Source organism: Panthera onca, chromosome D4 (assembly GCF_046562875.1).
Source record: "Panthera onca isolate mPanOnc1 chromosome D4, mPanOnc1 haplotype 2, whole genome shotgun sequence".
NCBI lineage: Eukaryota > Metazoa > Chordata > Mammalia > Carnivora > Felidae > Panthera > Panthera onca.
In genome coordinates this window covers 76,574,142-76,600,764 of record NC_138351.1, presented here as the reverse complement: position 1 = coordinate 76,600,764, position 26,623 = coordinate 76,574,142, and the positions used below count along the sequence as shown (strand labels likewise).

The 26,623-nt window shown below is 44.1% G+C and overlaps 1 protein-coding gene across 1 annotated transcript in view; it reads right to left on the bottom strand.

The window, feature by feature from the left end:
* Positions 1 to 26,623, bottom strand: part of PAPPA (pappalysin 1) — a 243,825-nt gene that overhangs the window by 161,306 nt on the left and 55,896 nt on the right. The window contains exons 4-7 of the mRNA XM_060608872.3: positions 23,699 to 23,992; positions 16,060 to 16,252; positions 9,500 to 9,621; positions 1,501 to 1,999 (exon numbers count right to left, since the gene is read on the bottom strand). Of these exons, the coding sequence (XP_060464855.2) occupies positions 1,501 to 1,999; positions 9,500 to 9,621; positions 16,060 to 16,252; positions 23,699 to 23,992 (1,108 nt within the window). The remainder of the gene's footprint in view (positions 1 to 1,500; positions 2,000 to 9,499; positions 9,622 to 16,059; positions 16,253 to 23,698; positions 23,993 to 26,623) is intronic.

Here is a 26,623-nt window from a genome sequence, read left to right as displayed (position 1 = left end):
CCTGAACAGATGTTCTTTCTTCATCTCTGAGTCAATGAATGGGCAAGGGTCTGCTTGTGATGTGCACGTTAATTGCTGGTATGTAAAAGGGAGTGCTGGAAAAGTATTTGAAAGTGGTTCTGTCTCTTAAAAAGATTAAAAGTTTCCTCCAGAACTTGGTTTCTATTAATGATTGGCTCAGTAAATATTTTCAAGTAGACAGAGCAGAGATTGTGTCTTCTATCGTCTTAGAACCAAAGAAAGTACCACAAAAAGGCCCATAGAAACCACTGACATGAGCACTGTCATCGCACAGAAGAGGGAAGTGAGGCTCAAAGAGACTGACGGGCTAATCTAAAATTAGTAAGTGGACCGGCTGGGGCTAAACCAAGGCATCTGACTTCCGAGCTATTGCTCTTTCCAGTACTCAAAGTGTTCCCTACCAATGTCCTTTGCACTTACAGGAGATATTCAACAGAAGTGTGGTGATTAACTTTGTAGATTTCTCGGTACCCAAGGTAGTGGTGAAAGCACCCTCATTTGTTGGATTAAAGCAGAAGTTGGAATCACATCTTTAAGCGAAGACTGGTCGAAGGCACTGGCTTAGGAATCAGGACAGAACCTGATCTTACCACTTTCTAACTATGTGACCTTGGACAAGTGACTTCACGTCTTGAATCTGTTGCACCTTTCTTTGTAAAACAAGAAGGGTAACTGGGCTGGTTTGTGGAGAGGATGAAATAAATGAGTAGAAGATGCAAAGATCTCAGCCCATTGTCTGGCACACAGGCAAAGCACTAATGAGGTCACTGTAAGGTGGCCTCTCAGAAAACATAAAACCTGACAATGTTGGAGGAAAAGGTAGCTTGAGAAATGAATATTAAGGATGAAAACTATCTCGCATAAAAGCCGTGAGCATCCCAAAAGGATCTTGGAGACCTAGAACTGCAAGGGCTCTTGAGGATCAAATGGGTTTGAACCTCTCTTCCACTTTGGATAAGGAAACAAAACAAGGACTGTGGCAGGTGATGTTCACCTTCCAAGAACATTCCCATGCAAATACACAGAACCATGCTCAATTCCCAGGCAACCTGCTACTTAACTTCACGCCCTTCTCATTCACTGAAAAAGCAATCCGAATGCATGAATCTTCAATTAAATATAAAAAGGAAATCATTAGCAAACTTCCATTCTTCCAATTTCATGAGTAATACCTGACTTACTCATTGCTAATCTTATACAGCCTCCTTCATTTAATTGTTGGGAAAACCAAGAGAGGTCTGGGAATCTTAGAGTTATGTTAGAGCTCTCCCCAAATTCCAGACCTCCTGGTTACTTGTGCTTTGCCATTCTCACCATATCAACTCTGCCTTATTAAGACCATTCCACACCCACTGCCAGGTTATGAATCCCTAGAAGTGAATCTGTCTGTGATGAATGTTTTTCCAAGACAGGCCTTTCTGACACTCCTTACATTTGCCCACCCACAAGACCACCTCCTTATCCAGAGAGTGCACTTACGTGTCCATGAATCTTCTATTGAGGTGTAGAAGGGAGGCCACATCCACCTGGAGAGGAGGGTCCCGGACCACCTTGTACTGCAGGGGCTTACACTCTAGGCAGAGCGGGCTGTCAGCAATGGAGGTCAACATGGCCGCATCAATCTCCAGGTGCTCATCCAATGTGTAGATCTGGATGCCGTACACCTCCTCACCCACATCCCGGAGTTTGATGGTCAATGGGACATCGCAGAAGACGTTCTGAGGGCCCAGGGAGATGTTCTTCCCACTGACAGTCAATAGTTTGATGTCATTGACAGCCCCACTAGAGTCCCAGTCAGTGGAGACAAAGGTTACCCATATGGTTAAAGACTCAGGGACCAAAGGGTAGCGAAATTCCAGTTCAAGGTAGCAGCCCTGTGGCTCAGGGCAGGCTGGAGGGACTGTGTGTGGGTTGACAGCTGAATTTGGGCTCCAGGTGCGGACACTGGACTTACAGGGCTGTTCAACATCTGGATGACCTATGGAGAAGAGATGAGGGTATGAGTTCCTGAAAGCCCTTCAGGCTGGTCCTTGGAGCTTCCTGTACACAGTAGGAGAGACTGGTCTGACTAGAGCTCAGACAGAGGTGAAAAGAGAGGGAAGATTCTCAGTGTTTTGGTGACTCAGTTGTATGCACAGCATCCAGCCCATCTCCACCCTTGCAATACAGATCTTGGATAAATCACAAAACATTTGCTCACAACTACATTCAAGTAAGTGTCTTACTATTGAGTCAATGCCCAAACTTTCTTTCTTCATTCCCTACTTGCAGGCTTTGCTGCCCCAGATGGAAAGAAGGAAGGGACACACATTTGCTTAACACACATTTGCTAAACATCACCTGAACTTGCTTATTTCTTGCAAAGACTCATCTCAGAGGTGAGGCAACTAAGGCTCAGAAATGTGGAGTGGACTGATCAAAGTTTCACAGCTTGATGTGAAGGTCAGTCAGCATTGGAACCCAGTTTTGTCTCATCTTGAAGTTCATACTCTTTATTCTCCCTACTGCATGCAGAGGCCACAAAAATAAACTAGAATCCTTATAGTACTGCTTTCAGTACAACCTGCTTCAAATGACAGAAGAACCAGAAACCTCCAGCAAAGAAGAGATGAGTGCAGATAGATCCTCCCATTGGATTGAGGATTCTGGGAGGGAAACTGTGTAGAACCATGAATGACAGAACTGGAAGGCAGCCCTGGAGCCATCTTATCTCTCCTCCTCCTCTTTACCACATGAGGTCATTCCATACCACTGAGCTTCTCAGAGCTCTGTCCAGTCTGACTCAGGAAAGGGGAGGGTTGGGTGAGGCAGGGGAGGGGGGAGAAGGAAGGAGGGATTCTTCTACTCTTTCCCCAGGGAGACAATGCCTCATCCCCACTGATCTCAGCCTGCAGTGACTTCTGAATTTTTCTCTGATGAGATCATGTAGTCCTAGACCCTCAGAGAGCTCTCCTTTGCACTGCTGAGAAAAGTAATCAGGACTCTGTAATGATCGGCTCTAATTTGTTTAAGGGAATCTAACAAGAGATACAGATCACTGGTGAGGGTAGGACGCAGGATCTCAAGTTGTCCTATTAGCCACATTTTTTTCCATCTTTTGGTGGCAAGTGGGATGCTGGGTATTTCCAAATCAAAAGGGAAAAGACAATCTTTGCTGGAAATGGCTTTGTGGTAGTGTTACAGCATCATAGGAATTGCAATGTGAAAACTAGAAAACCATTTTGGGTAGAAAAGCTATTCCAGTGAAGGCTATAAAAATGCCTCCAATCTCCATGCCTCTGCCCAGCCAAGGGAGAAGAGAGAAGACATCAAGTGGACATGGAGAAGAGAAAAAGAAAAGAAAATGGGTGGGGGGGGGGGGCGGTTGAGAAGAATTCAAAAGACTTTTTAGATATAACACATCAGAGCAAGAATAAATGGATATAACTACTCCACCATTCCTAGGCAAGGTTCATCCATTTCAGCAAATGCTGGCTAGAAGTGACACTGCCAGTGATTTAAGTCAAAGGCACAATTAAGACTCCCTAGCGAGGCTGAAGCTTTCCTTCGTGTCGACTCTCCAACCCGACGGAGTCCCTGATTGTCTTAGCTTTATGAGTTGTTGGCACATACATTATCATTTATTCACTGAGCTTTCCTGAGGGCAACATTTTAATGTATATGGAGCACATTCCCTAGCCATTAATGTATTCATCTGTTTGTCATCAAGATCCTGTAAGACAGTTATCATTTTTGTCTCTCTATCTCTGTTTCACTCAATGACAGGTAGCCTTTATTTAATATAGTACCTGGTCCATAGACAGTGATGATAGTGGATATTCAATAAATATTTGTTAAATGAAGAATCTTCTATCTTGCTAATATGGAGTTAAAAAGCAGCAAGTGCTTTGTGGAATGCAGAAGCCCATTGCATTATGGTGAGTGCCAGGTGAACATTCCACCTCCTCCTCGCACTTTCTCTTGGAACTGGAAAAGGATGCAACAATCTTTCTCCTTCCTTGGAGAAAATGGCTATCAGTGATGGGAGCCACAACAGAGCAAAGATGACAAATGTGTCTGTACCCTGCCTTCTCCCTGATTTCTTGTTAATCAACAGAGGGACCAAATGCTTTTCAAAGGACAGTAAGGTGAGCCTGGACCTTACAGTCAAGTAGGTAAAGAGGAATGGAGATCTTAGCAAAGCTTGTGCTTGTACTGTCATCAGAGACAAACTTTTACATGTCAAAAAGAGCCTCAGGGTTATAGAGTCCAGCCATCACCAATGCAGCAACCCCTTGAACCATGCCAGGCTCCACGAACTGACCATCCTGAGTTCAGTGCCAGGCCAAACATGTTACATGCCTCATTTTTGCAATAAGTCTACGGCACAGGTCTTAAGAAACTCATTTTCCAGAAGAGGGAACTGAGACTCAGATGGTTAAGTCACTCCCTGATGGGGAACAGAATATTATGTGATACTGTTCATCCAGGCAGCATGCCAAACTTTGAAGCAATGGAAGCTGGGCTGAACTATAAGCTCATTGTGTCCCCTACTCTGATGATACCTACCTCACAGGGGTGCTGTAAAACTCAAAATGGGATGGTATACTTATCAGATGTCACAAATAGATTAGCTCTGTTATGAAACATAAGGAGGAAGGAACGGGGAAAAGCTTGGGAGGAAGAGGTAGTCTAAGCAAAGAGAACAGCTGAGAGTGAACAGGAACAAAGATGACTGTGGTTGTGAGTGCAAGGGAGAGTAGCAAGTGGTGAGGCCAGCAAGCTAAACATAACCCAGATTCTGGAGAGTCTTGTATGGCACTTTAAGGAAACTGCACTTTATACTGAGAAGGATGGAGGGGCTAGTGAAAAATTTTAAGCAAACAAGTGAAAATTATCTTTTAGCAAAACCACTTTTTAGAGTCACAGATACTATCTATCCATCTAAGTATTTGTCCATCTATCTGTCCGCCTGTCCATCCATCCATCCATCCATCCATCCATCCATCCATCTGTCCGTCCAAAGAATAATTACTGACTGCCTGGTCTGTGCCCAGTGCTAGGCTAGTCCCTGGGAAAACAGGTTCTATACACATGGCCTCTGCCCCCATGGAGCTTCTAGTCTAGTGAAACCAGGTGAGAAATGATTGTACTAACACAGACAATCACACCTGTGGCTTGGACAAGGGACCCTAAAAAGAGATGAGGACCAACCCAAAGTGCCTAAGAGGGAAAAAATGAACAAGGCTAGAAAGTTGACTGGGAGTGACTGTGAGGCAGGGAAAAGGGCAGAGAAAAGGGGGAAGGGAGGAGAAGGGAAGGAAGGAAGGAGGAAAAAAGAAGGAAGGGGGAAGAAAGAAAAGCATGAAAGTACTGTTACTTCATTATTAATACCTACCCTTTTGTATATACGGTGATTACATGAAAAGGTACATGTTGATACAAGCCGTGCACTAGAAATGAGGCTACATATGTGTGAAATATATTTATATATACTTATGCTGATTTAAATGTACATTTATGAAGATCCATACAGACACCTATTATATATCTTTGTGTATATACCCTGCAGCTGTTGACACAAATAGAGTTATAAAAACTTAGTGCCAAGTTTTTCCAGATGAATACTTCAGCACACCTGAAATATTATGGGCAGAAAAATGGGGGAAAGGACTCACACAGATAAGAAAAAATGAAAACAGCTAGTGCCATGTGTCACTCTCACGGAAAACCCAACATTTGCGAGATGTTACATGCTTGGACATGTGATCTTACCAGAGATCTGAGTTGATGAGGCCTAACTATCTCAGTCCTGGGTGACAAGTGTCCATTGTATTAAACACCTCAAGAAACACTCAACTCTGAAATACAGTTTTTGCTCAAGATATAGGAAAACAGGGTTTCTTCTGAGTCCAATCACCTTCTGTGGCCAAAGGCAAGAATTTCTGTGACTGTATTTACCTGAAGTTCATGGAACAGAGTTAATGGAACACCACAGATGTGCAATAAATATTTGTTAAATGATAAATATTCTATCTTATTAATATGGAGTTAAAATAAAGAAGTTACAGCTCTGTGGAATATTAGAGCTAGAGAGAACGTTTATTCTGTGCATGAGATGCTATCTTCAGAGAAGCTAAGTGACTCATTCAAGGTCACAGAGCACATTAATGTTGGGGCTCAGACCAAGGTCCAGTCCTCTTTATCCCCCCACCCCAAAGATCTGTCTGGCATTGCTCATGGATTTGAGAGTTTTATGTTAGTTTGGGAAGTCTAAAAACTTAAACATGCAAAGATAAATAGGATGAAAATGAGTTGAGAAATAAATTGCAGAGTTTGGCTCATGGAAAAGTTTATTTCTTCAAGGATATTAAAAGGGTCTGAGCCAAAAGGATCACACAGCCTGTAATAGGATGCTCTAAAAAAAGAACAGTGTCTTTTCCTGGCCTGCATGCACTAAATTTACATATTCTGAAGGAAAACCCAAGGCTGCTGGGTTTCCTTGCATGCCTGAGTCAGCTCAGGGAACGAGGGGGCTCAGCACTTCGAGTTGAACTCTGCTCTACATCGTGCTTTAAGAAGGTCAACAGCAAACCAGGAACAGACCTAACCAATTGACAGTTGGGTTGGATGGAGGTGTGGGGAGATGTCTGAAAATTATTTCATTCATGCAACTGGCAGAACAAACCAAGATGGTTTTAGCCAGAGAAGTCTCAGTGGAGAGTCTTGCTGATTATACCTCCTAAATCTCTCTCAATTCCATTGACTTCTCTCCATTTCTCACTGCCACGGACCACACCCTGGCCACCACCATCCCTATTCCAGATTCCTGCAACAGCCACTGCTCCCTTTCCCCCAGCACACTCCTCAGGCTCTTCACCACAGAGCAACCCACGCAACCTTGACAACATGTACATCTTGCCATGCAACAGACTCCTGCCAAGGCACGTGGTGCCTCCTTGCTGCCCTCAGGAAAAACCCATCGTTATCCAGTCATTATAGAACACTCAGTCCAACCTTCCCCGACTCCACACCTTACTCTTCATGCTCCAAACCCTCTTAATCTCTCAGAGCATTACTGAAGACCTTCTGTTTATGAGGGTTACATCTACTAGTAGTTGCCATACTATCAATGAAAACTGAGAAACTTTAGAACACAAGAACACATATGCATGTGCTCTATAGCTATTGGAGCAGTAATAACATCGCATGCCATGCAGGACGGGAAAGCTCCATTCTCACGAGAGACTGGGAGTGGAAATGGTAATCAGTATCATAGCATCATTATGAAAATAATTTTGGTCTTTGAAGATACCCTATAAAGTCTCTAGGAATGCCATAATCCTCCAGATCAGACTCAAAAAACCACTGTTCTAAACATACCCAGCTTCTTTCATGTTGTCAAATGTGCCTTGCTCACTGGTCTGGTGACATTTCCTGGGTGGCCTTAGTCTCAGTTCTACATGAGGCCAGCTTCTCACTGCTTCCCCCAGCACTCTGTGCTTCGATCAGCATGGGCCTCATTGCACCGGCTGGTTACCATCCAGCACCACTGTTAGATGACCAGCTCCGCCTTGCCCCATGCACCCAGCACAGTGCCAGGCACACAGTTCCTACCGTGGTCACAGGTGAGACTTGTTCATTCTGTGCGCACACAATGTGTTGTCAGCTGGAAGAGACACGCATTTTCTTCCAGGAAAACCCAACGTGGGTTCTGCTGGCATGGAAAAGTCACGACTGTGGATTTCAGAAAGAACTTTCTAACGAATGGAAGGCCAAGGAATGTATGAGCTGGTGCTAGGACAGCCTCAGTGAGGGAGGGCAGGAGGGGGATTCCTGCACTGGGTGGGAACTGGGGCTGGATGACCCAGCCACCCCTTCCAAGTCTGACAGCCCGTGATTCTGTGAGGCTGAACTGAGGGCTTCTCCCAGACATCCCTCTTGCTTTACATTCCAGATGGATTTGTTTAGAGTTCCCAAGTTCAGCTCTCATTTTTATTTTAAGCTACTTTAGAAGATAACAAAGTACAGTGCTGTCATTTTTCTCCTTCACTTTCCTCTCTGATCCCTCTCCCTTGCTTTATTCTCTGGCTTTTTCTTTCCAACCTCCTTTCTAAAAATATAAAGGAAAAGAGGGGAGTTCTCACTGAACCTCAGTGAGGAATCAGATTCTGCTCCCTCTGATGGACTGTGGTCCCCACCCAGGGACCATGGACATGAGCTGCCCTGCACAGAAGCAAGAGGGACCGGGTGGTCGGGGGGGGGGGGGGGGCGGAGTTCTAAGCGGAAGTCTCTGAGGGTAAGGGAGAACATGGGGTCTCTGCCAGCCTGGCTTCAGACACTAGATCTGAGCCCATAAAGAAGGGGACATTGCAAAAGGAAACTGAGTAGGCAACTTTCCATGAGATTCTGTTAAGTTCCAAGTGGCTGCTGCAAAGCTAAGTGACCATGGAACAAAGAATTGGGTAAAAGGCACTCTCTTAATTTCTGTAGAAAACCCAGTAGATCTGGCAGTGTGCAGGACTAGAAGACAGCACAGAGACTGTTAGCCCTAGGGAGGTCTGGGAGACCCCCAGACGGGGAGGGTGTGGTCATGGGGAGAGCCCACAACAGTGGCAATCACGAGGTGCTTCCCTCAAGTGTCTTGCTGATAAATGGATCCCAAAAAGGAGGGTACATGGCAGAAAACATTGAGAGGGATAGCTGTGGTGTATATGTGGATGCCCTGGGGATTCTCAGAAACAACCAAAGAAGATAAAGACTACTGAAACCTTGACCACCCCCTGCCCCCCCACCCAGGTATGTGTGCTGATTCTAAGGTGATCTTGAACCAACAGGCTGTCGGGGTCAGGAGGCGTGTATAAACACACATACAAGCTGTGTCTTTATCAGGTGTGTGGCCTCAGGCACTTGTTCAATATCTCAGCACCTTGGTTTCCTCAAATTTAAAGTGGGATGTCATACCTAACACAGTGAAGAGTTCAAAGACTATGTGTTGAATCGACGCATGAGTATTGGCCTTGATCTTGGCCCAAGGGTGCAAACTTCTAGTTGTACGATGAATAAATTCTGGAGTTTTAATATACAACATGGGGACACTAGTTAATAATACTGCATCATACACTTGAAAATTGCCTAGAGAGTAGATCTTATATGTTCTCACCACAAAAAAAAAAAAAAAAAAAGTATGAGATGATGGATGTGTAAACTAACCTTACTGTGGTAATTACTTCACAATGACACATGTATCAAATCATCACTTTGTACAATGTGATGTTAGATGTCAATAATGTCTCAATAACACTTGGGGGAAAAGACAAAAATAAAATTTTAAAAAATAAAATTAATAAAAGAATAAAATTATAAAAATAAATAAATAAATAATAAAATAAAATGTAAAAACTTGGCCTTGAAGATTCCATAAAGATCAAATGAGATAGTATGCAAAGAGTTGTTCTTTGTACCCCTAACCTGTAAATGAGCTTCCAGGTGGCCTTACCTTCTGCTTCCCGAGGACTCCAGTGTCCTGATGGGCCACAGGGCATCGGGGAGGAGGCATTAATGGCATACTGCACCAGGATTCTCCCTTCCAGACAAAGTTCACATGCTGATCCCAATTCTCTAGGAGGCCAAGGAAAGAAGGGAAATGCACTGACTTAGGAACGGTTGAATGAGCTCCTGATCCAGGGCAGAAGACACAACAATTCCACATTACCCTATCCTCCTTATCCTTGCCAAAGATTCCAGAATATGAGTATAAGTGAAATTCCTCCCCAGGGTTCAGCAAAGATCTTATTTAGGCCTATGTGGTTTCTGTCATAACGACAGAAACGCTTCTTTAATTTCAAGCAGCACAGAATCAACAGGCCAACTACTTACTACCTGTACTAATCTTAGTTTCATCAGACATTCAAGGCTCCACTGAGGACTTCATGTGTGCTTGCGAAAAAATCTTTAGTCCCATTTAACCTCAAATTTTATTCTTTTAGCAGTGCTTATCAGGTACCTCCCATGTGCCAGACACCATCCTGGGTCCTAGGTATGAAATACAAAGAAGGCATGATCTAGTTCCTTCATTCAAAAATGAGTTGGGTGAACCAGATGGTGCCTATAGAACCTTCCAGCCCTGACACTGTGCGGATGGATGAATCACCTTTGATTTAACAGTGAAAAGCAGTTTCTTTACCATGGTATCAAATTCCTTTTAGCAGCTTTCCAAGGGGCAAGCCAATCCCTTGAAGGGAACAGCCCTAGAAGTGGAATGTTACGGTGGCTTCCACTACCATCTAGTGTCTCATGTATCTGGATTCAATCTCCCCTTAGCCACAATAGCCTCTGGGATCTTGCTTGTTCTCCAGACTTGGCATCTGTTTAGGAGGCAGCTGCCAGGAGGGGGGAGGGATCAGCCCATTATTTCTCAAAATGCAATGGTCCTGCCAATACCCCTTTCATCATTCCTAGAAGAATCTTTATCCCTTGACTACCTGAAAGATACAGTGGAGGAGCCTTAGGGCTTTCCCTTCACAGAGAAGCTCTATAGCCCTTGGGATCACATGGTAAGAAAGAGTATACTTATAAGCATCTGTCTATTGGTGTTCCCCATTCCTCTTCCACACAGCTACCAGGGAACTCATCCCCAAACCTATATCTTAACAGATCATTCTCCTGCTTATCTGCTTATATGGTGGTCAACATATGTGGATGGGTGGATGGGTGAATGGGTGGGTGGCTGGGTAGATGGATGGATGGTGGATGGGTGGATACTGGCTGGGTGCATTGGTGAGTGGACGGGTGGGTGGATGGATGGATGGATGGATGGTGGAGAGGTGGGTGGTAGATGGGTGGATAGATGGGTAGGTGGATAGATGAATGGATGAACACCAGTAACTCAGACATGTTGCTAAGACTCATGACTAACCTAGTCTAGACCCTCAAATTGCAGAATTTGCATCCTCAGCTTTATCACTGTAAATATAAAATCATACATAGGTAGAAATTTTGCAAGCATATTGATATCCAGTGGTAGGAGAATGATGAAATAGCCTAAGATTAACATGGTCAATAAAATGGTAAAAAGTCATTACAAAAATGTTCCCTGAAATTTCATGGAATGCTATAATGTTAAGTGAAAAAGTTGTATTCAAAACTGAATTTATAGCAGCAGCTCAGTACTGTTCAAATAACTTCAATATTACAAAATATTGGCAGCAATGTCTGGGTGGTGGAACAAGTATAGGATGATCCCCATTTTTATTCCTTCTGGTTTTCTGAATTTTCTATATATTTTGAATATCTAGGAGTTACTCCTGGACTAGCAATCACAATAATTATACAAATATACTTGTAGACAGGGAATGAGGAGTGGAGAGAGAGTTCCTTACTCTGGAAGGCTGAGTTCCATTACAATGACCACAAACCATGCATAGCAGCTCAGAGTCACATGACTGGCTCTATGATGACAATGAGATTATAAAGGTTCTGGGATGGAATCAGGAACCACACTGACCTTAATGGACATGGAACCTTTCTTTCTATTTCTTTATATGTCATGCTTCAGATGACACTCATAGAGTGAGTGCCCTGTACTTCACGGAGTTCTTGACACATCCTCGGTTTCCAATAAATACTTTGATGAGTGACTAAACCATCATCCACCTGACAGTAAATGTGCCTTGTTTGCACAGAGCCCTACAAAGTACCTTTGGTCGTATTCAATCATCGGTTCATGTATTCATTCATTTTTTCATCTGTTCATTCAATGGGTAGTCATTGAACAGCCTCTAGCTGTTAGCACTGTACAAGTACCAGACATTGACCATCGAAGGGTGAGGAAATTAGATGTGCTACCTATACCTCATAGAGCTTGCAGCCTGGTGGATAGTCCATAAACAAGTAGACAGATATAAAATAACAGGCTCATTAAGTTCTAGAAGCAAAGGAAATGTAATGACGTATGCAAGAATACCAGTGGGAGAGGTGTACTGGGCTAATTAAAATTGGAACAGTCATGAAAGGCCTTAGTGAGGGAATGCCATCTATGGTGAGAGCTGAAGGATGACATAAAGAGTGGATATAAAGTATTCCAGGGGCAGTCGCAGGAACATAAAGGACCTAAGCAGGAAAAAAAGGGCTTGGTGTATAGGGATCCCAAAGGAAGTGTGAGTGACAGGAGTCACGAATGAAGGAAAGAGTGGTAAGAGAGGCAGTTGGACAAATAGGCAAGGATTAGATCATGGGAAGTCCTGTAGACCACATGGTGATCATACATAAAAGAAATGGGAAGCCACTAGAGGGTTGTAAGCCACTGGAGCCACTCCAAGTCATGGAGCAACATGATATAATTTACATTTTAAAAAGATTGCTCTGAATGCTAAATGAAACATGGATTGAGGAAAGAAGGACAAAAGTAAAGGCTAAGTCAGCAACTAAAAAGCAATGGTGTGATTCTGGGCAGTGGGTCATGTTCCCATTTTACAGATTAGGAAATAGAAGATCATGAGTACAATGTACTCACGCCAAGGTTATAGCTTGTAAAGGCTTTACCAAAATCAGGAAGTATCTATACATCCAGGGAGTATGTAGGATTTTTTTTTTTTTTACCTCTGGCATTTATTTGACTTTTATTTGCACCTGTATCTACACACACACACACACACACACACACACACACACACACTCTCTGAAATCACAGACATACAGGATGTTAACACTGGAAGAGATCATCTTTCTTACCTAGGTTCCATGAGAATCAAAGCTTAAAGCTCAAGTCTGTGCTAATATGGCAGCCAGCAGTCACATGTGGGTCTTTGAACGTAAGTTAACTAACATTAAATAAATTTAATAAATTATAAATTAAATAAATTTAAATAAATTCAGTTCCACCCTTGTCACATTTCAAGTGCTTCATAGCCAGTTGGCTAATGGCTACCATATTGGATGGTACAGATAGAGAATATTTCCATTACTGCAGAAGTACCATTGAACAGTGCTTCTTTAAGATGTCCACTGTGTATGATGAGTTTACTTCTCTCCTATGCATCTAGAATGGTACTCATTATGTACCATTCTTGGGAGAATTGAGAAATAGTTACTCAAGTCATTTGCTGTGTTCTGAGATTTGCAATAGGAAGCTTGGTTGCAAAAGGCTAGATGCCCTTTGGCTTACAGATCAGAAGACTGAGGCTGAAGAGGAAGAGGAAATGAATGAGGTTGCAAAGACTTGACACCCAGGTCTCTTGCTTCTCAGTCCAGAATTCTTTCTAATACCCCACCACCAATTGTTCAGATAACTGAAACCATTCCGTCAACACATGTTTGCAAGACAGATAAAAATAAAGGAGTTAGAAAAGCCAGGGGTGGCCTTGAATTATTTATTCAGTTGCCCATGTGTGAGGACACAGGCTGTGGGAGGATCTGAATATGTTTTTTTAAGGAAAACCCTTGTATTCTCTTAGACCACAGATGTGAGGAACAGCAGGAGGACGTAGGGATGGCCAGGGGCGAGAGGTTGGCATTGATGGATGTAGTGGAAAACACCAGAGATTTTGCAGGGAAAGAGAATTTTCAAGTAGCTAAACAGCTCTGGGAAACTTTGTATGAGATGGGAGCTAATATTTCTTGAACATAGAGGGTGTGCTAGGCATACCACAGATGTCACATGTTTGTTGAATTCCCCACAAAATCCAGCTGAAGTGGGCACAATTACGGAAGAAGATTCAGAGGGTCAGAGAGAGTAAGAGGTGAGATGGCTTGCCAAAGGCCCCATAGACCAAGAGTGGTGGAGCGGGGAGCGGAGTGCAGACAATTTGTCAGTAGAGCTTGTATGCTCTGCACCAGGCCAATGCACATGAGTGCAAACTGAGTGTATGCGGGAGTGATAGCTCCATTTCTTTATAACAATTTATTGAACTGGTGGACCAACTTCCTTTAGTCATAGCCTATCGTCTACGTAGCTGTTAACCCTAATTAGACATGTTTCTAAAATGTCAGTTTTAATTTAACATATGATAACTCCGTTATGAAATCTTAGACTGAACAGAATAGCTATTGTACGAGCCTCAAGTACCAACTGACTATAGGTTATTAAAAACATATTGATTGGAGCTGAGGGTACCATGTAATAGAGACCTATCTCATTACACAACAATTAACCCTCCAATAGGTTCCAACAATCAGATGGTATTTATTTAATGGACAATAACTGCTTTATGAAATATAAATTAAATACATACACAGGAAGCTTCATTTACAAAACTTCCATTTTTAAGTGGAATTGAGGCCAAGGCTTGACCAAAAGTCTGATACTTCTCATCGCCACAGAAAAAATAAATAAATCTACAGGCTGCTGGAGAGCCTGCTCTGAAGTGTCACATGAGGTTTCCCAAACCCAGCTCTGAGCTCCCAGTGAGGGCGGCTGGGGGCAGGGGAAGGGGGTTTTTATAGAGGGCCCAGGGATTACATTTCCTTCCCCTATGAACACATGCACCCAGCTGCCAGACAAAGGTTCTAGATTCAGAGACTGATGGTACTGTAGAAAATTAGAGCTCCAATTTTTTTTAAGAAGGCTCCACGCCTGGTGAGAAGCCCAATGCAGGGCTTGAACTCACGACCCTGAGATCAAGACCTGGGTTGAGATCAAGAATTGGACACTCAACCAACTGAGCCACCCAGGTGCCCCAGAGCCCCAATTTAATGTGGCACCGTGAACTAATATGTATTTACACACACACACACACACACACACACACACACACGAGAGCTCCTTACCACCTTCTGTGGCTCTTTTGAGGGTAGGGGTAACACCCCCTTCATAATTCAAATTTTAGACGGACTTAATGAAAACACACAGGGGCCAGAGACAAGACGCTGCAAAATGTGAGTCAGAGCCCAGCTCCCACCAACTTCTACGGGCTCTTGGTCAAATCTCTCAGCCTCTTTCAGTTCCAATTCCTGCCTTACCCAGCAAATGAGGAAAATGATTCCCCCTTCATAGAGTTACTAGAAAGAGTAAATGAGACTCTGCAAACAAAGCTTTTAATGCAGAATCTTTCCCAGAGTAAGCACTTAATGAATGGCAACAGCCACAACCTCAGAGAATTATTTGTTAATCATTAGCTGGCTTTTATTTGTGCCATCATCAATGGTATATCATCAGTATTAGATAAAACACTCCAAAGAAGGGCTGGGATAGAGGTTAAGACACTAATAAGCCCTAAATTAAAGGCAAGGGTAAATGTCAACATCTTAATCTATTTTCCTGACTCTTTAGAATCTGTTTTCCTTAAAGCCTGAGCTCCTCAGAGGGTCTCAGTGCTGAAAGGCATCACAAGAGACCCCTGGATTCAGGTTCACGCCTGCAGACCACTGAGGCATCGTAAGACACACGTTTCTGAGGTAGAAGACCACTCTGCAAGGGAAAGTAACTTGCCCAAGTCAGTACAGCTAATAAGTGGCAGACGGGGGAGCAGAACTCCTGTACCTCGGTTTATCATTCCTGGTCTTCTAAAAATTCTACCCTCAATTCTACAAAGAAATATTCTGCACAAAGATTCTAATTATATGTATTATACATATATTATATATATATATATATATATATATATATATATGCATGTATATTCACGTATGATATGAATATGTACATATACACATATACGCCTTGATATTTAATATATATTATACATGTATTACAATTACCCATTAGCCAGGGGCAATTTCAAATCCTGAATGCATGGAGAAGAGATCAGGACCTCCATCCCAGAGGATAGAGTTTCCAGGTATTTCAGAATAAAATAAAGCTAAACATTCATTCATTGAAAGCATGCATCATTACTTATTAATTTCAATTAGCAATCATTCATGTATCCCCTGACCCCCAAATCTACAACATGCCTATCTGGACCAGTCACTGTTAAGTGGCTGAACTGCCAGGGGCTCCAGATGAACAAGAGAGCAAGGACAGAGAAAACAGCACAACTCCTCTCCAAGACTGCTTCCCTTCTGAAGTCCCTTCTTCTTGGCAGGAGAGAGAGGGATCACCGCTTCACAGGCCACACTCACCTTTCAAAGAAGTGGCCATCGATGGGCGGAAACCACTCTAGCGTCACGGAGTCGGTCGTGTGGCCCACGATCTGGGGGGCCAGGGCGACAGGCGCCGGCTTCCTGGAGGGCTGCCAGCTCTGGTACACCAGGTCCAGGTAACAGTGCATTCTGGCAACTTGATTGGGCGTGAAGGAGTCCGTACAGTCGTCATCTGCGAGCGGGCAGAGGGAGAGATAAAAACCTGGCTGCATGGGAGGGCATGAGAGAGTTATGACGTCTCCCAGGGAACAGCCAGCCAGCACCCCAGTCCTTGCCAACACAGAGCTGGCCTCTTTCAGTGCTTAAGAGTTAATGGTCTGTGCACAAATGAGTGCAGTCATCACCTCTGGAGGCAGGTGAGAGGGAACGGGAGGAAGGGGAGGGTGGATGGGACTGAGCAGCCCAGAGGTCACAGCTAAGGACAAGGGACAGGTAAATTGCTTTCCATGGGCCCCCAAATCCCTGGTCAGTAAGCGATGTATTTCTTTATTCTGCTCCTGCCTCACTACTCACCCAGTATCTCCCATTCATTCATTCATTCATTCATTCATTTCCTTGTTGATTCACTCACTCACTCCCTTCTATTCACCCATACATTCATTCATCCATTCCACTATCCATGGATGCAGTGATACTGTCCTTCACAAACCTTCTGAGCATCTATCCCATATTCTCTGCTCTGTCCCAAGGGCCACGGGAAGATGAAACTTAAAATGTTCCTGCCCCAGAGGAGGGACCAGTCTAACTATAGAGTGAAGGCCAGTTTGTTGTATGAGTCAAGGCGATCAGAAGACTGTTGACGACTGCGATGCTGACCATTGATGAACAAGAGACAGAATGTTGGGGAAGGGCAGTGTTCCAGGGAGGCTTCTGAAGAAGGAGGTACTTGAGGTCAACCAGACTGGATGGCTCAGATGGAGAAAGAAAGGTCAGGACTGTAGGGAGCTACAGGACCCAGGGACATGGTGTCCTTTGCAGTGAGCACAGCCAGAGGCAGGCAGCCCTAGGAACAATCAGGCTCATGTCCGTCCTGGGAATGAGGACAGCACTGTCACTGGGACATTTGCTGTGTGCTTAGTATAAGCCAGGCATGGTGCACTGGTCCTTGGACACATTTAACACTCCCACGATTTGGGGAGTAAATACTATGATTTTCTCCATTTACAGAGAAGGGAATAGAGGTTGAGAGAGGTCATGCAACTTTATTTAAGATCACAATGTTAGGGATAGATCCAAGACTCAAACCCAGGCAGTCTTGATGCCAAGACCATGTTTCTAATCAATAGAAGGATGCCTGAGCATAAATGAGACCCTGTATGGGAACAGTATCCTGCAGGTGATTGATAAATAGGATGTGAGCCTGAGTCTGAGCTGACTGGAATACAACCTCTTAAATGTCTTTAGATCAAATGACCTTCAGCCCTACTCTCTTCTCGACTCGCCGCTCAAGGAAGAAGCCTGCCTCCTGTCTACCCTTCCAACAGCTTTATTCAACTGCCTCAGGGGCAGAGCAAGGCACTGTTTTCGCTTGGTTTCCAAAAACACCACTTCCCAGAGGTGTCGGCCAGGTCAGGGTTTCTGCAGCTGGGCCCCAGACAGAGAAGCATGGGGCTCGCCAGATCTTAAAATAAACCCGCCACTGGGAATCCTGCAACATAAACTGACTTCCCCCTTATCAAACAAACAGAAAATAACTTTGGGCAGGTGCTAGGCAGTTGGATGGGACCTTGAGAATCCAGCCTGGGGAAGGGACAGGAGTACAAGGAGGTTATACACAGAAGCTGCCTCTGATCTCCTGAGTGACTTCTGACAGTCTGTCTCTTCTCCAGCATCCTGGGGACTCCTTCATATGTTTGGAAGAAGCAGTAGAGCCTGGTGTCCCTTAGCAAGTATCTTTAACCACATACATCTCCCTTGAGCCCCGATGTAGCCATCTAATTCCTTGGATAACAAACATTCTATGGCTCCCCATTGCCTGGAGAATAGAGTCCAAATGTCTCAGTCTAAGAAGGGCCAGATCATCGGGTACGTTTTTCTTTGTTGCTGTGAGCTTTGCACTTCTTAATGCAAAAAGTGCACTTGGAAAAGCCACTTAATAGGTTAGAGTCAGGAGAAGGGACTAAGAAAGTATGGTTAAAGAGACCAATACATGAAGGATCTGGAGGCAAATGGGCAAGTGAATTCACGACTCAGTGCCTCAGTTTTCCTATCTGTAAATGGGGATGATGGTGCTAACAAGAACATTCATCTCCGAATTCGGTTAAAGGGTAAGGGGAGTAGAGCACAAAGAACCATGATAAATGCTCAGTAAATCCTCACTGCCTCATGATTGCGAACAGCACGTGCGTGCACGTGTCCGTGTGCATTAGAAAACCAGAAGCAGGATAAATCCCAGAATTTGAAATATTCATTCTCTTTGATGTAGCAATATCACATTCAGGAATTCAATAGACATATATTCATGAAGAAACATATGGAAAATTTAGGTACGAGGATATTTTCTGAAGCATCATTTATAATGGTAAAAAAATATCAGAAATAACACATCTGGCTATTAATAGGGGAATGTCTATGTATGTTAAGGCACAGGCACTGAGTAGTATACTAATAAGTCACTTCCAAAAGAGAGAAGTAACTCTAAAACTCAGGTCCCTCATGTATAAATTGGGGACATTTAAATTGACCCCACTCCATAGTGCTGCTGTGGGGACCCAGTGAGCTGGAGGACATAATGTATTTATCAAGATGAATGGAAGAGAAAACCAGCATTTTTTTCCTCCAGACACTCTTATTTGTGTTTCTTCCTTTTCTCCCAAAAGAGTGTGTTTTCCATTAATGATTTAAAAATTAGCCATTTGCATGTTTCTCAATAAAAAAGAGTATGAAAAAGAGATAGATGACAGAACTTAGCAGGAAAACAGAAATGCAGTGACCAGGCCACTGGTCTTTCTACTTGAAAGTAGAAGTCAGCAAACGTCTGTCCCAGGGTACACTGCTTAGAGACTTAGGTGCTATCAGAATCTTGGGGAAGGTACCAAAGGGTTTCCGTTTATCACAATGCTCTGTCTCAATTAGCTCATGTCTAGAGTCAGTCCCTCTTGGCTTCCTGCCTCCACATGCTTCCCCTCCCGACACGTGATCTCCAGGACCAGCCAGCCCATCTTATCCCTAAGCCGAGAGGACTTTGGGGATCTCATCCCCATGCTGCCATCCCCATGATGCTGGTGAATTGCCCTGACTTTGGTAACTGAACTTTGTTCTCCAGAACATGTTCCCCTCTGCAGCATGGAGACTGCAGAGCACAGGAGGTTGGGTCATGGACCCAGGGCTGCCATGTGCTGTGGAACCCCGAGCAAAATGCTGGCCCCTGCCAGCCTCGTTTGTACCCATTGTAACCATAGGGAATAGTGATACTACCTGCCTCCTAAAGCTAATGAGGGCATTTAATAAGCTAATTCATATCTAGTATATGGATAACGATAGCTGTCCTTTGTAAGAATCCCTGACTTTTTGGTTTTTATTAAATAATGATAGTGATAATAAATGATTATATTCACTGTAAATTATGTGGAATGTGCCAAAAATAATTATGAAGAAATAAATATAACCCTAAACTCATTACCTAGAGATAATACAATTAATACTTAGTACATAGGAGTATATGTGTGTGTATGTATATGCATATAAATATTTATAATTCTCATTATCATAAATATATTTACATCATATATATACATACATTTATATACATACATATATTCATACACAAACACACATGCCAGGTCTTACACTGTACGAGGTTCCCTGACCATTTTCACATTAAATAGTTAACAAATAAACCCACTAATATCACTTAGGAAGAACTAGTTATGGTACCAAGGACAGTTCTAAATCCTTTACCTGCATGATTACACCTACTATCACAAAAGGGAGGTGTGATTATCCTTCATGCTATCCAGGAAGTAAGGGAGGCTCGGAGGAGAAGTCACTGCCTAGGGTCAAAGGCTAATGCAGGGAGGATTCAAGTTCAGTGCCTGCACCCCCAAACTTGGTGCTCTGCACCAGGTTACTCTGCTTCTGTTTACCCCTCTTCTTCATCTACTACACTATCATTAGTGACCACATAATGTTCTATCATACAGAGGCCTCACGATTTATTACAACAATCCATTCTCATCAGACTTGCAAACAGTTTCTAATTTTTCACACACATAAGCATTTTTCTTCACGCCTGGCAGGTAGTAAATACTTAATTGATACTTGGACAATGAATATTGCTAAGAACATTCTTATGATTACATCTTCAAAGAAGTCAATGAATTTATTTCTGTAGGATCTATTCCTGAGAGCTGGGAGCACAGGGTTGAAGCATCCATTTGTATTGAAAGGCCCCGACATGCAGAATGAGGGTAACAAGACACTTGTTCCTGTAGGCTGGAGAAGGCCTGTTTTCTTCACTCTTGAGGAAGACCTGACTGGACGGTGCTCTTCGGGGGACCTCCTATGGCCCATCATCTTCAGAAAGTAGAGTCTAGGCTTCTGCTTTTCTACCTGCTCAGGGCTTATCCAACAGCTCAAGGTGACAGTACTCCCCTGGTGCTCAACTAAGCTTGCCCCGATCAACCTGCCTGGTGTTTGCTTGAACTGAGTACTTGGGACACCCTCTACCTCCCTTAGCATCAGAAACAGAGCCAGATGATGAATGATTGTAAGCACAGGCTCCACAGTGAGAAAGGCTTACCTTCTTTTTGCTGTGTGACCCTGGCAAGTTCCTTAGGCTACATGAAACCCACACTTTCTGATCTGTAAAATAGGTTCAGTAAGAATAGCACTCACCTCGTTGGGTTATTTTGAGGATTCTATAAGACAAGCCTATGAAGTGTTTCACAGTGTGTGGTGTATCGTCATAGGCACTCAATAATTAATGCAGACGTATTGAGGTGCCTGGGTGGCTCAGTTGGCTGAGTGTCCACCTGTTGGTTTTGGCTCAGGTCATGATCTTACGGCTTCCTGGGTTTGAGCCCTGTATCGGGCTCTGTGCTGGCGGTGCAGAACCTGCTTGGGATTCTCTCTCTGCCCCTCCCCTACATGTATTGTCTCTCTCTCAGCATAAATAAATAAATTTCAAAATTTTTTTTTAAATAAATAATTATTGTAGACCTGTGCTGACCAATACAGCAGCCACCAGCCTTTGGGGTTATTTCAATTCCAATTAATTAAGACTACTGAAGGCTAACAATTCAGTTCCTCAGTCTCGCTAGCCATATTTCAAGGGCTCATGAGCCACATCAGGCTAGTGGCTACCATACTGGACAGCATGGACACAGGACATGTCCATCTTTACGGAAAGTTCTAGTGGACAGCACTGCACGAGACTCTTTGCTCAACCAGTGACCAGGCCAGAGGAAGAAGCGCCCAGGAAGGAAGGAACCCCAGGCAGTTGACCCAGCAGGGTCCCCACCCTCTGGCCAGGACTGCGCAGCGTCTGTGCACAGCTCTCCCTGGCCATGAGAACCCGATCCTGTTCTGCATTTTGAATTTCATCCAACTGCTTTTGTCACCTCATCTATCAGAGATCCTAAGGAAAACAAACATTTCAAAGCTCGTGGTCGCCTTGAATATGCTTTTGCGGGTGTAAGTTTGTTATCGTAGCTCAGTGAATTAGTTCTGCTGTTAATGGGTCACTGAGCTGAGGGGTTCCTTTAAAAAAACAACGGTAAATCAATCACACTTTAGATCTGTACGAAGGGGAACAACAACAAAAAAAAGATTTAGTTTATGGGGGTCTAGTAGCTAGTGGCAGCTCTGAGGCCCCTAACAGTCCGGCAAACTTCCAAATTCATGTTATTGTTTATTTTCCATGTGCATCGAGCTGGCCAAGGAAAGGTGCTATAGAAATGGAACGTAAGTAGAGCTGCGTGAAAGGACAGGGCACCGGATGTGGGATGTTGGCTTGGCTGGGAAAGGGAGCCTAGTGGGAATCTGCTTTTGAGGCAATACCCAGCATTGTGGTCTTTTTTAAAGACCTAAACCTAAAGACCCCTTTATGGTGCTAAGGTTGGGTGGTCGACACTTCCACAGATCTCAGGTTTGAACGACATGAGCCTTAAACTGAAGAGGCCCCCAGAAGTCATCAGCCCAAACAGGAAGGCAGAAAGACCCACTGGGGATCATCAAATTCACTGGGTTTCAGCAGCAATAATCTCTCTTCCAACACAATCTGAGGCAAAACCCCGGAAGAAATGGGAAACAGTTGACAGGGAGCTTTCCTGGTTCAAAGAGAGATGGAGTCCCATCTAGAGCTCCCCAGAGTCATGCCTGACAGCTCCTGCACCCCCATCTCTGTGGAACAGAATATGAAAACCAGCCTGGCTGTTCTGCTTCCTACGCACCCATCTCTAGGTCTCTTCTGAAGAGCTGCACAAGAGCAGAAGAGAAGAAAATGCCTGGGGTCAGATGCATGACCTGGGGCAAAGGACTTTGGTGAGCTACAGTACAGCCATCTGTAAAATGGGGATAGTTTCTACCCTACAGTTTTGTTGCCAGTTAAATGAGATAGTGTGTATTAATGTCCTCTACGAACCACAAACTTTTATACAAGCAGAAATTTTGTTATTGATTAGAATCACTTTTGCATACCTTTATGAGAATTTATTCATTTTCTTCCCTCCCTTTCTTCTTAACAAACATTTATTAAGCACCAGTCTCTGTGCTAGGTGCTGGGAATACCATGAGGCATTGGAGATAATATCTGCCTTCACAGAACTCACTTATTTTCATAGGGGCAAGAGACACTTAAATTTAATATTATAATAAAATTCAATGCTGGGCTACCATGTGCAATTTGTGGATTGGGCCCTACGGTTCTTGGTCTAAGAGGCCAGCAGTGAAGGCTGAGATGGCCTTGTTTTAAATTTCCAAAAATGTTCTAAGGGCTAGAAGTGGCCTTGATATGTTATTCTAAAAGAAGTACAGGACATCCTTGAACCCAAAGAATGAGTCTCTAGCACTATTACTGATGGTATAAGAAAAGAGTTTTGACAGGATATATGGAATTAGGAAAAGAATGTCCCCATCTCATGCAAATTGCAAAACCAAAAGCATTCTATTTTTTTGTAGTAAAATAGTAAAAGAGGGTATGAGAGATTTATGTTTAAGAAAAAGTTGCAGTAAAAGAAAAAAAAGGAAGAAAAGGAAAAAGCTGCAGTCAGCACCAGCTTAGAAAAATATAGCTGCAAAATTAGGAGGAAACTTCTCCAACGTTCCTTGGATCCAAAGATTCCATTTTCTTGAGCGAAGTGAGACCCAGAGAGGGGATGGGATAGACCCAAAGGCATCAGGTGATCCAGAGGCAAAGCTAGAATCTACCCAGGTTTCCTGATGTTGGGCCCCAGTCAGCCTCCTAAAGTGCGCCCTTCTGAGGAGTCTTCAGATACAACAGCTTCCAAGTACCCCTGAGGTCTCACACAAGGACTATTATCCTGATTGTCTAGGATGAGGGACTGTTGGGATGAAGAAGTCTTAGTAAAGGAAGACCTTGCCCAGGCTTCTCTGAGCCAGGACCTGAGCCCGTGTGTGACACCCGGCCATGTGCTCCCTGAAAAGCAGGGGTCCCTACCTGCATAGCTCATGAAGTTGTTGTAAGGGGTGTTGAAGAAGCTATGGAAGCCACAGGTGTCATTCCCTGGCCCCGGGTCGCCGCAGAACTTGTGTTTGGGGGCCGGGTTGGTGTCACTGCAGAGGTCACCAGTCTCAAAGGAGGGCTCCGTCTCCATGCAGGGATCACTGCAAGACTGGATCTCTGAGATGCCTCGGAAGATGTGGTAGAGACCCAGGCTGTGCCCAATCTCATGGATCATGGTGTGGGTATGCCCAGGAATGCCATAGAAAGACGGGTTCAAGACAATGCCACCTGCAAGGGGAAAACCAGAGCATTAAGCAAACGGGGCACCCTGCTTCCTGGTGCAGAAATCCCCCAATCAATCGTGGGTAAATGGGGTGCTGCCCAAAGTAACGACAGGCTTCTCCACCCTGTGACTCCACTGCCCCGAGAACCGTTATGACTTGTGATATGAATCATTGCTTAGGTAGGAAGGAGTCCCAAGAGTCATTCTGTGCAATCCCTTTATTTTTTCAGATGAAAACACCAATGCCTAAAGAAGTAAGACAACTTAACCAAGGTGCTCTCAAACTTGAAAGAAGGGGCATGATTGGCATTTGAGGACTTTGATTTCTGGGCTGGTAGATGTTTCTGCTGCTACCTTGTCCTTCAACAGTAAGGCATGCTGTGGTTTACAAACATTCTGCACACTCTTGTCCAATTGAAGCCCTCATGATCAGATACCTTGGTCCCACTTCTGGGCTCTTCACCAACACTGTGACGTTGAGCAAACTGATTACCGTCTCTGAATCCCACTTCATCTCTGGTGCTCTATGAGAATAAGCACTCAGGATGGCCAGCATCATGTTGGGCTCATCACTATGACAGTATCATTATAGCCAATGTTTCTTGAGCACTTATCACGTGTCCTCAGGCCCCGTGCTCAGTGTTTCATGCATCGAATAGCACTTAACCAACTCACAACCCCTATAGGAGTGTACTGACTTCCTAGACAGGTTAAGTCACTGGCTCATGATCAGGAGTCAGTAGGGTTTCACATCGGGATTTGAACTCAAGATCCTTAGCTTCCAGAGCCAGGCCCCTTAATGAGTTCTACAGCTAATGCCAATCACACAGCCTGGAATATCGTATCTCAGTAAATGTCTGTTGAATCTTCGCTGAATGCTAAGCCAACTACAGAAGTTTTCTGAGGTCTAACTAAGCACACATAAGCAGCTAGCATAACACTGCACATTCAGTGGATACCTTACACTAATTACTCGTTACTCTCAGAGTGTCTTGAGAATAAGCAGCATGATCATCACTTGAAAGGTGACTTAAAATACAGAATCTGGGGCCTCTCACTCCAGACCTAGAGAATCAGAATCTGTATTCTAACAAGGGCGCCAGATGACTGGTCTGTATGTTCTAGTTTGAGAAGCAGTTGTCTACCCCACGTGTCTTAGAAGATTGAGTCTGGCTTAGCTTGGGGAGATTGATGGAACAGATTTCAGCAGAATCAATGGATAGCATGTTTCATGTTCAGTTTAGGCACTGGAGAAACATATATAGGCTGGTAGGGAGATATTTAAACTTTAAAATCCAACTGTGTTTAAGAGGAGGTTAAAATACAGGTCTGAACATTCTGCAAGTAGCGATTTTAAGGGCAGAGCGGTGTCTTATAAAAGAATGGTGATGGGGCAGGGCCTTGATTTGAACTGGCAGGCGTGGGGGGAGTTTTCTCTTGGATTGAACTGCCGGGAGGGCGAGCTTGCTCAGTCATGGGGCTCACAGAGTCTATTAATTCTGAACTGCTCAGAGCCTTCTAGCACAAAGATAAAGATGTATGAGAGGGTGTGTGGGGGTGTGTGCACACATACGCGTGTGTGAGAAGTGGCAAGCAGAGAGGCAGGGAGGAAGAGAAATTGAGACAGGAAATCTCTCTCAATTATTTCCTGTCAATCATAATATGAAACATAATCCCCTTCCCACCCAAGCCTTTTTCCAGGGATCATGGCATCACAGCAGGAAAAGATGGTAAAATATATGTATGGTTCTAATAAGTTGGGTTTGGTCGGGTCTGGTGCAGAGAAATCGCTTCTGGCCAGCATTTCTCAGGACAGGAAGAAGACAGGTTAGGGGGATGGGGACAGTTAGCCTGACAGGAGAGGCAACCCCTATTCCATTTGACCCTGCTGTGTGATCTTGGAAAAGTGACTTTGCATCTCTGGCGAGCTCTAAAATAAACAGCTGCAACAGTACCCATGGTTCTCTGTCTCCCCATGAAGCTTCAACTTTGAGGTACTGGGCAGGTGGGTGGAAAGGTCTAGGACCCCACAGGTATTTCTAGGGATAGTGACAGGATTGCAGACTTAATGTCCGGGCCAGCTCTGTTTGTTTTACCTCATCCCCTCCCGACTCACCCCTTTTCAGAGCGACAGCACAGAGCTCGAGTCCTGTTTCACTGCCTCTCTTAAAAGGTGAAATAGTTTGAGCCTGACATCATCCTGAAATACTATAACATGCTATGGATTTATAGCCTTCTGTATTTCTGGTCCTGAGCCAGCCTCTGAAATTCACAGAATCATCAGGAGTATTTTTCTCTAACTTAGAAGCCTGCTGTTCAACCCCTCTAAGACACTGATGAAGAGACTTTCAGCTGCTTTTCCAATAGGACGGCATTTCAGCGCCGAGAACTGTCCCTGGAGACCATCTAGTCTAACCCGTTCATTTAAAATCTGAGCAAACTGGGACTTGGGGAAGGAAAGAGACTTGCCTAAGGCCATACTGCCAAGTGGAATCATAGCTGAGAACAACCATGTGTATTGCTCTGGGCCAGCAGGATTCCCATACATCATATGAGGCACGCGATGGAAACGGATCATCTACCCTGAAGTGTGCCTAAGCTGCACACTCTTTTCTGCCCAGCCTCTGTCTGCCTGT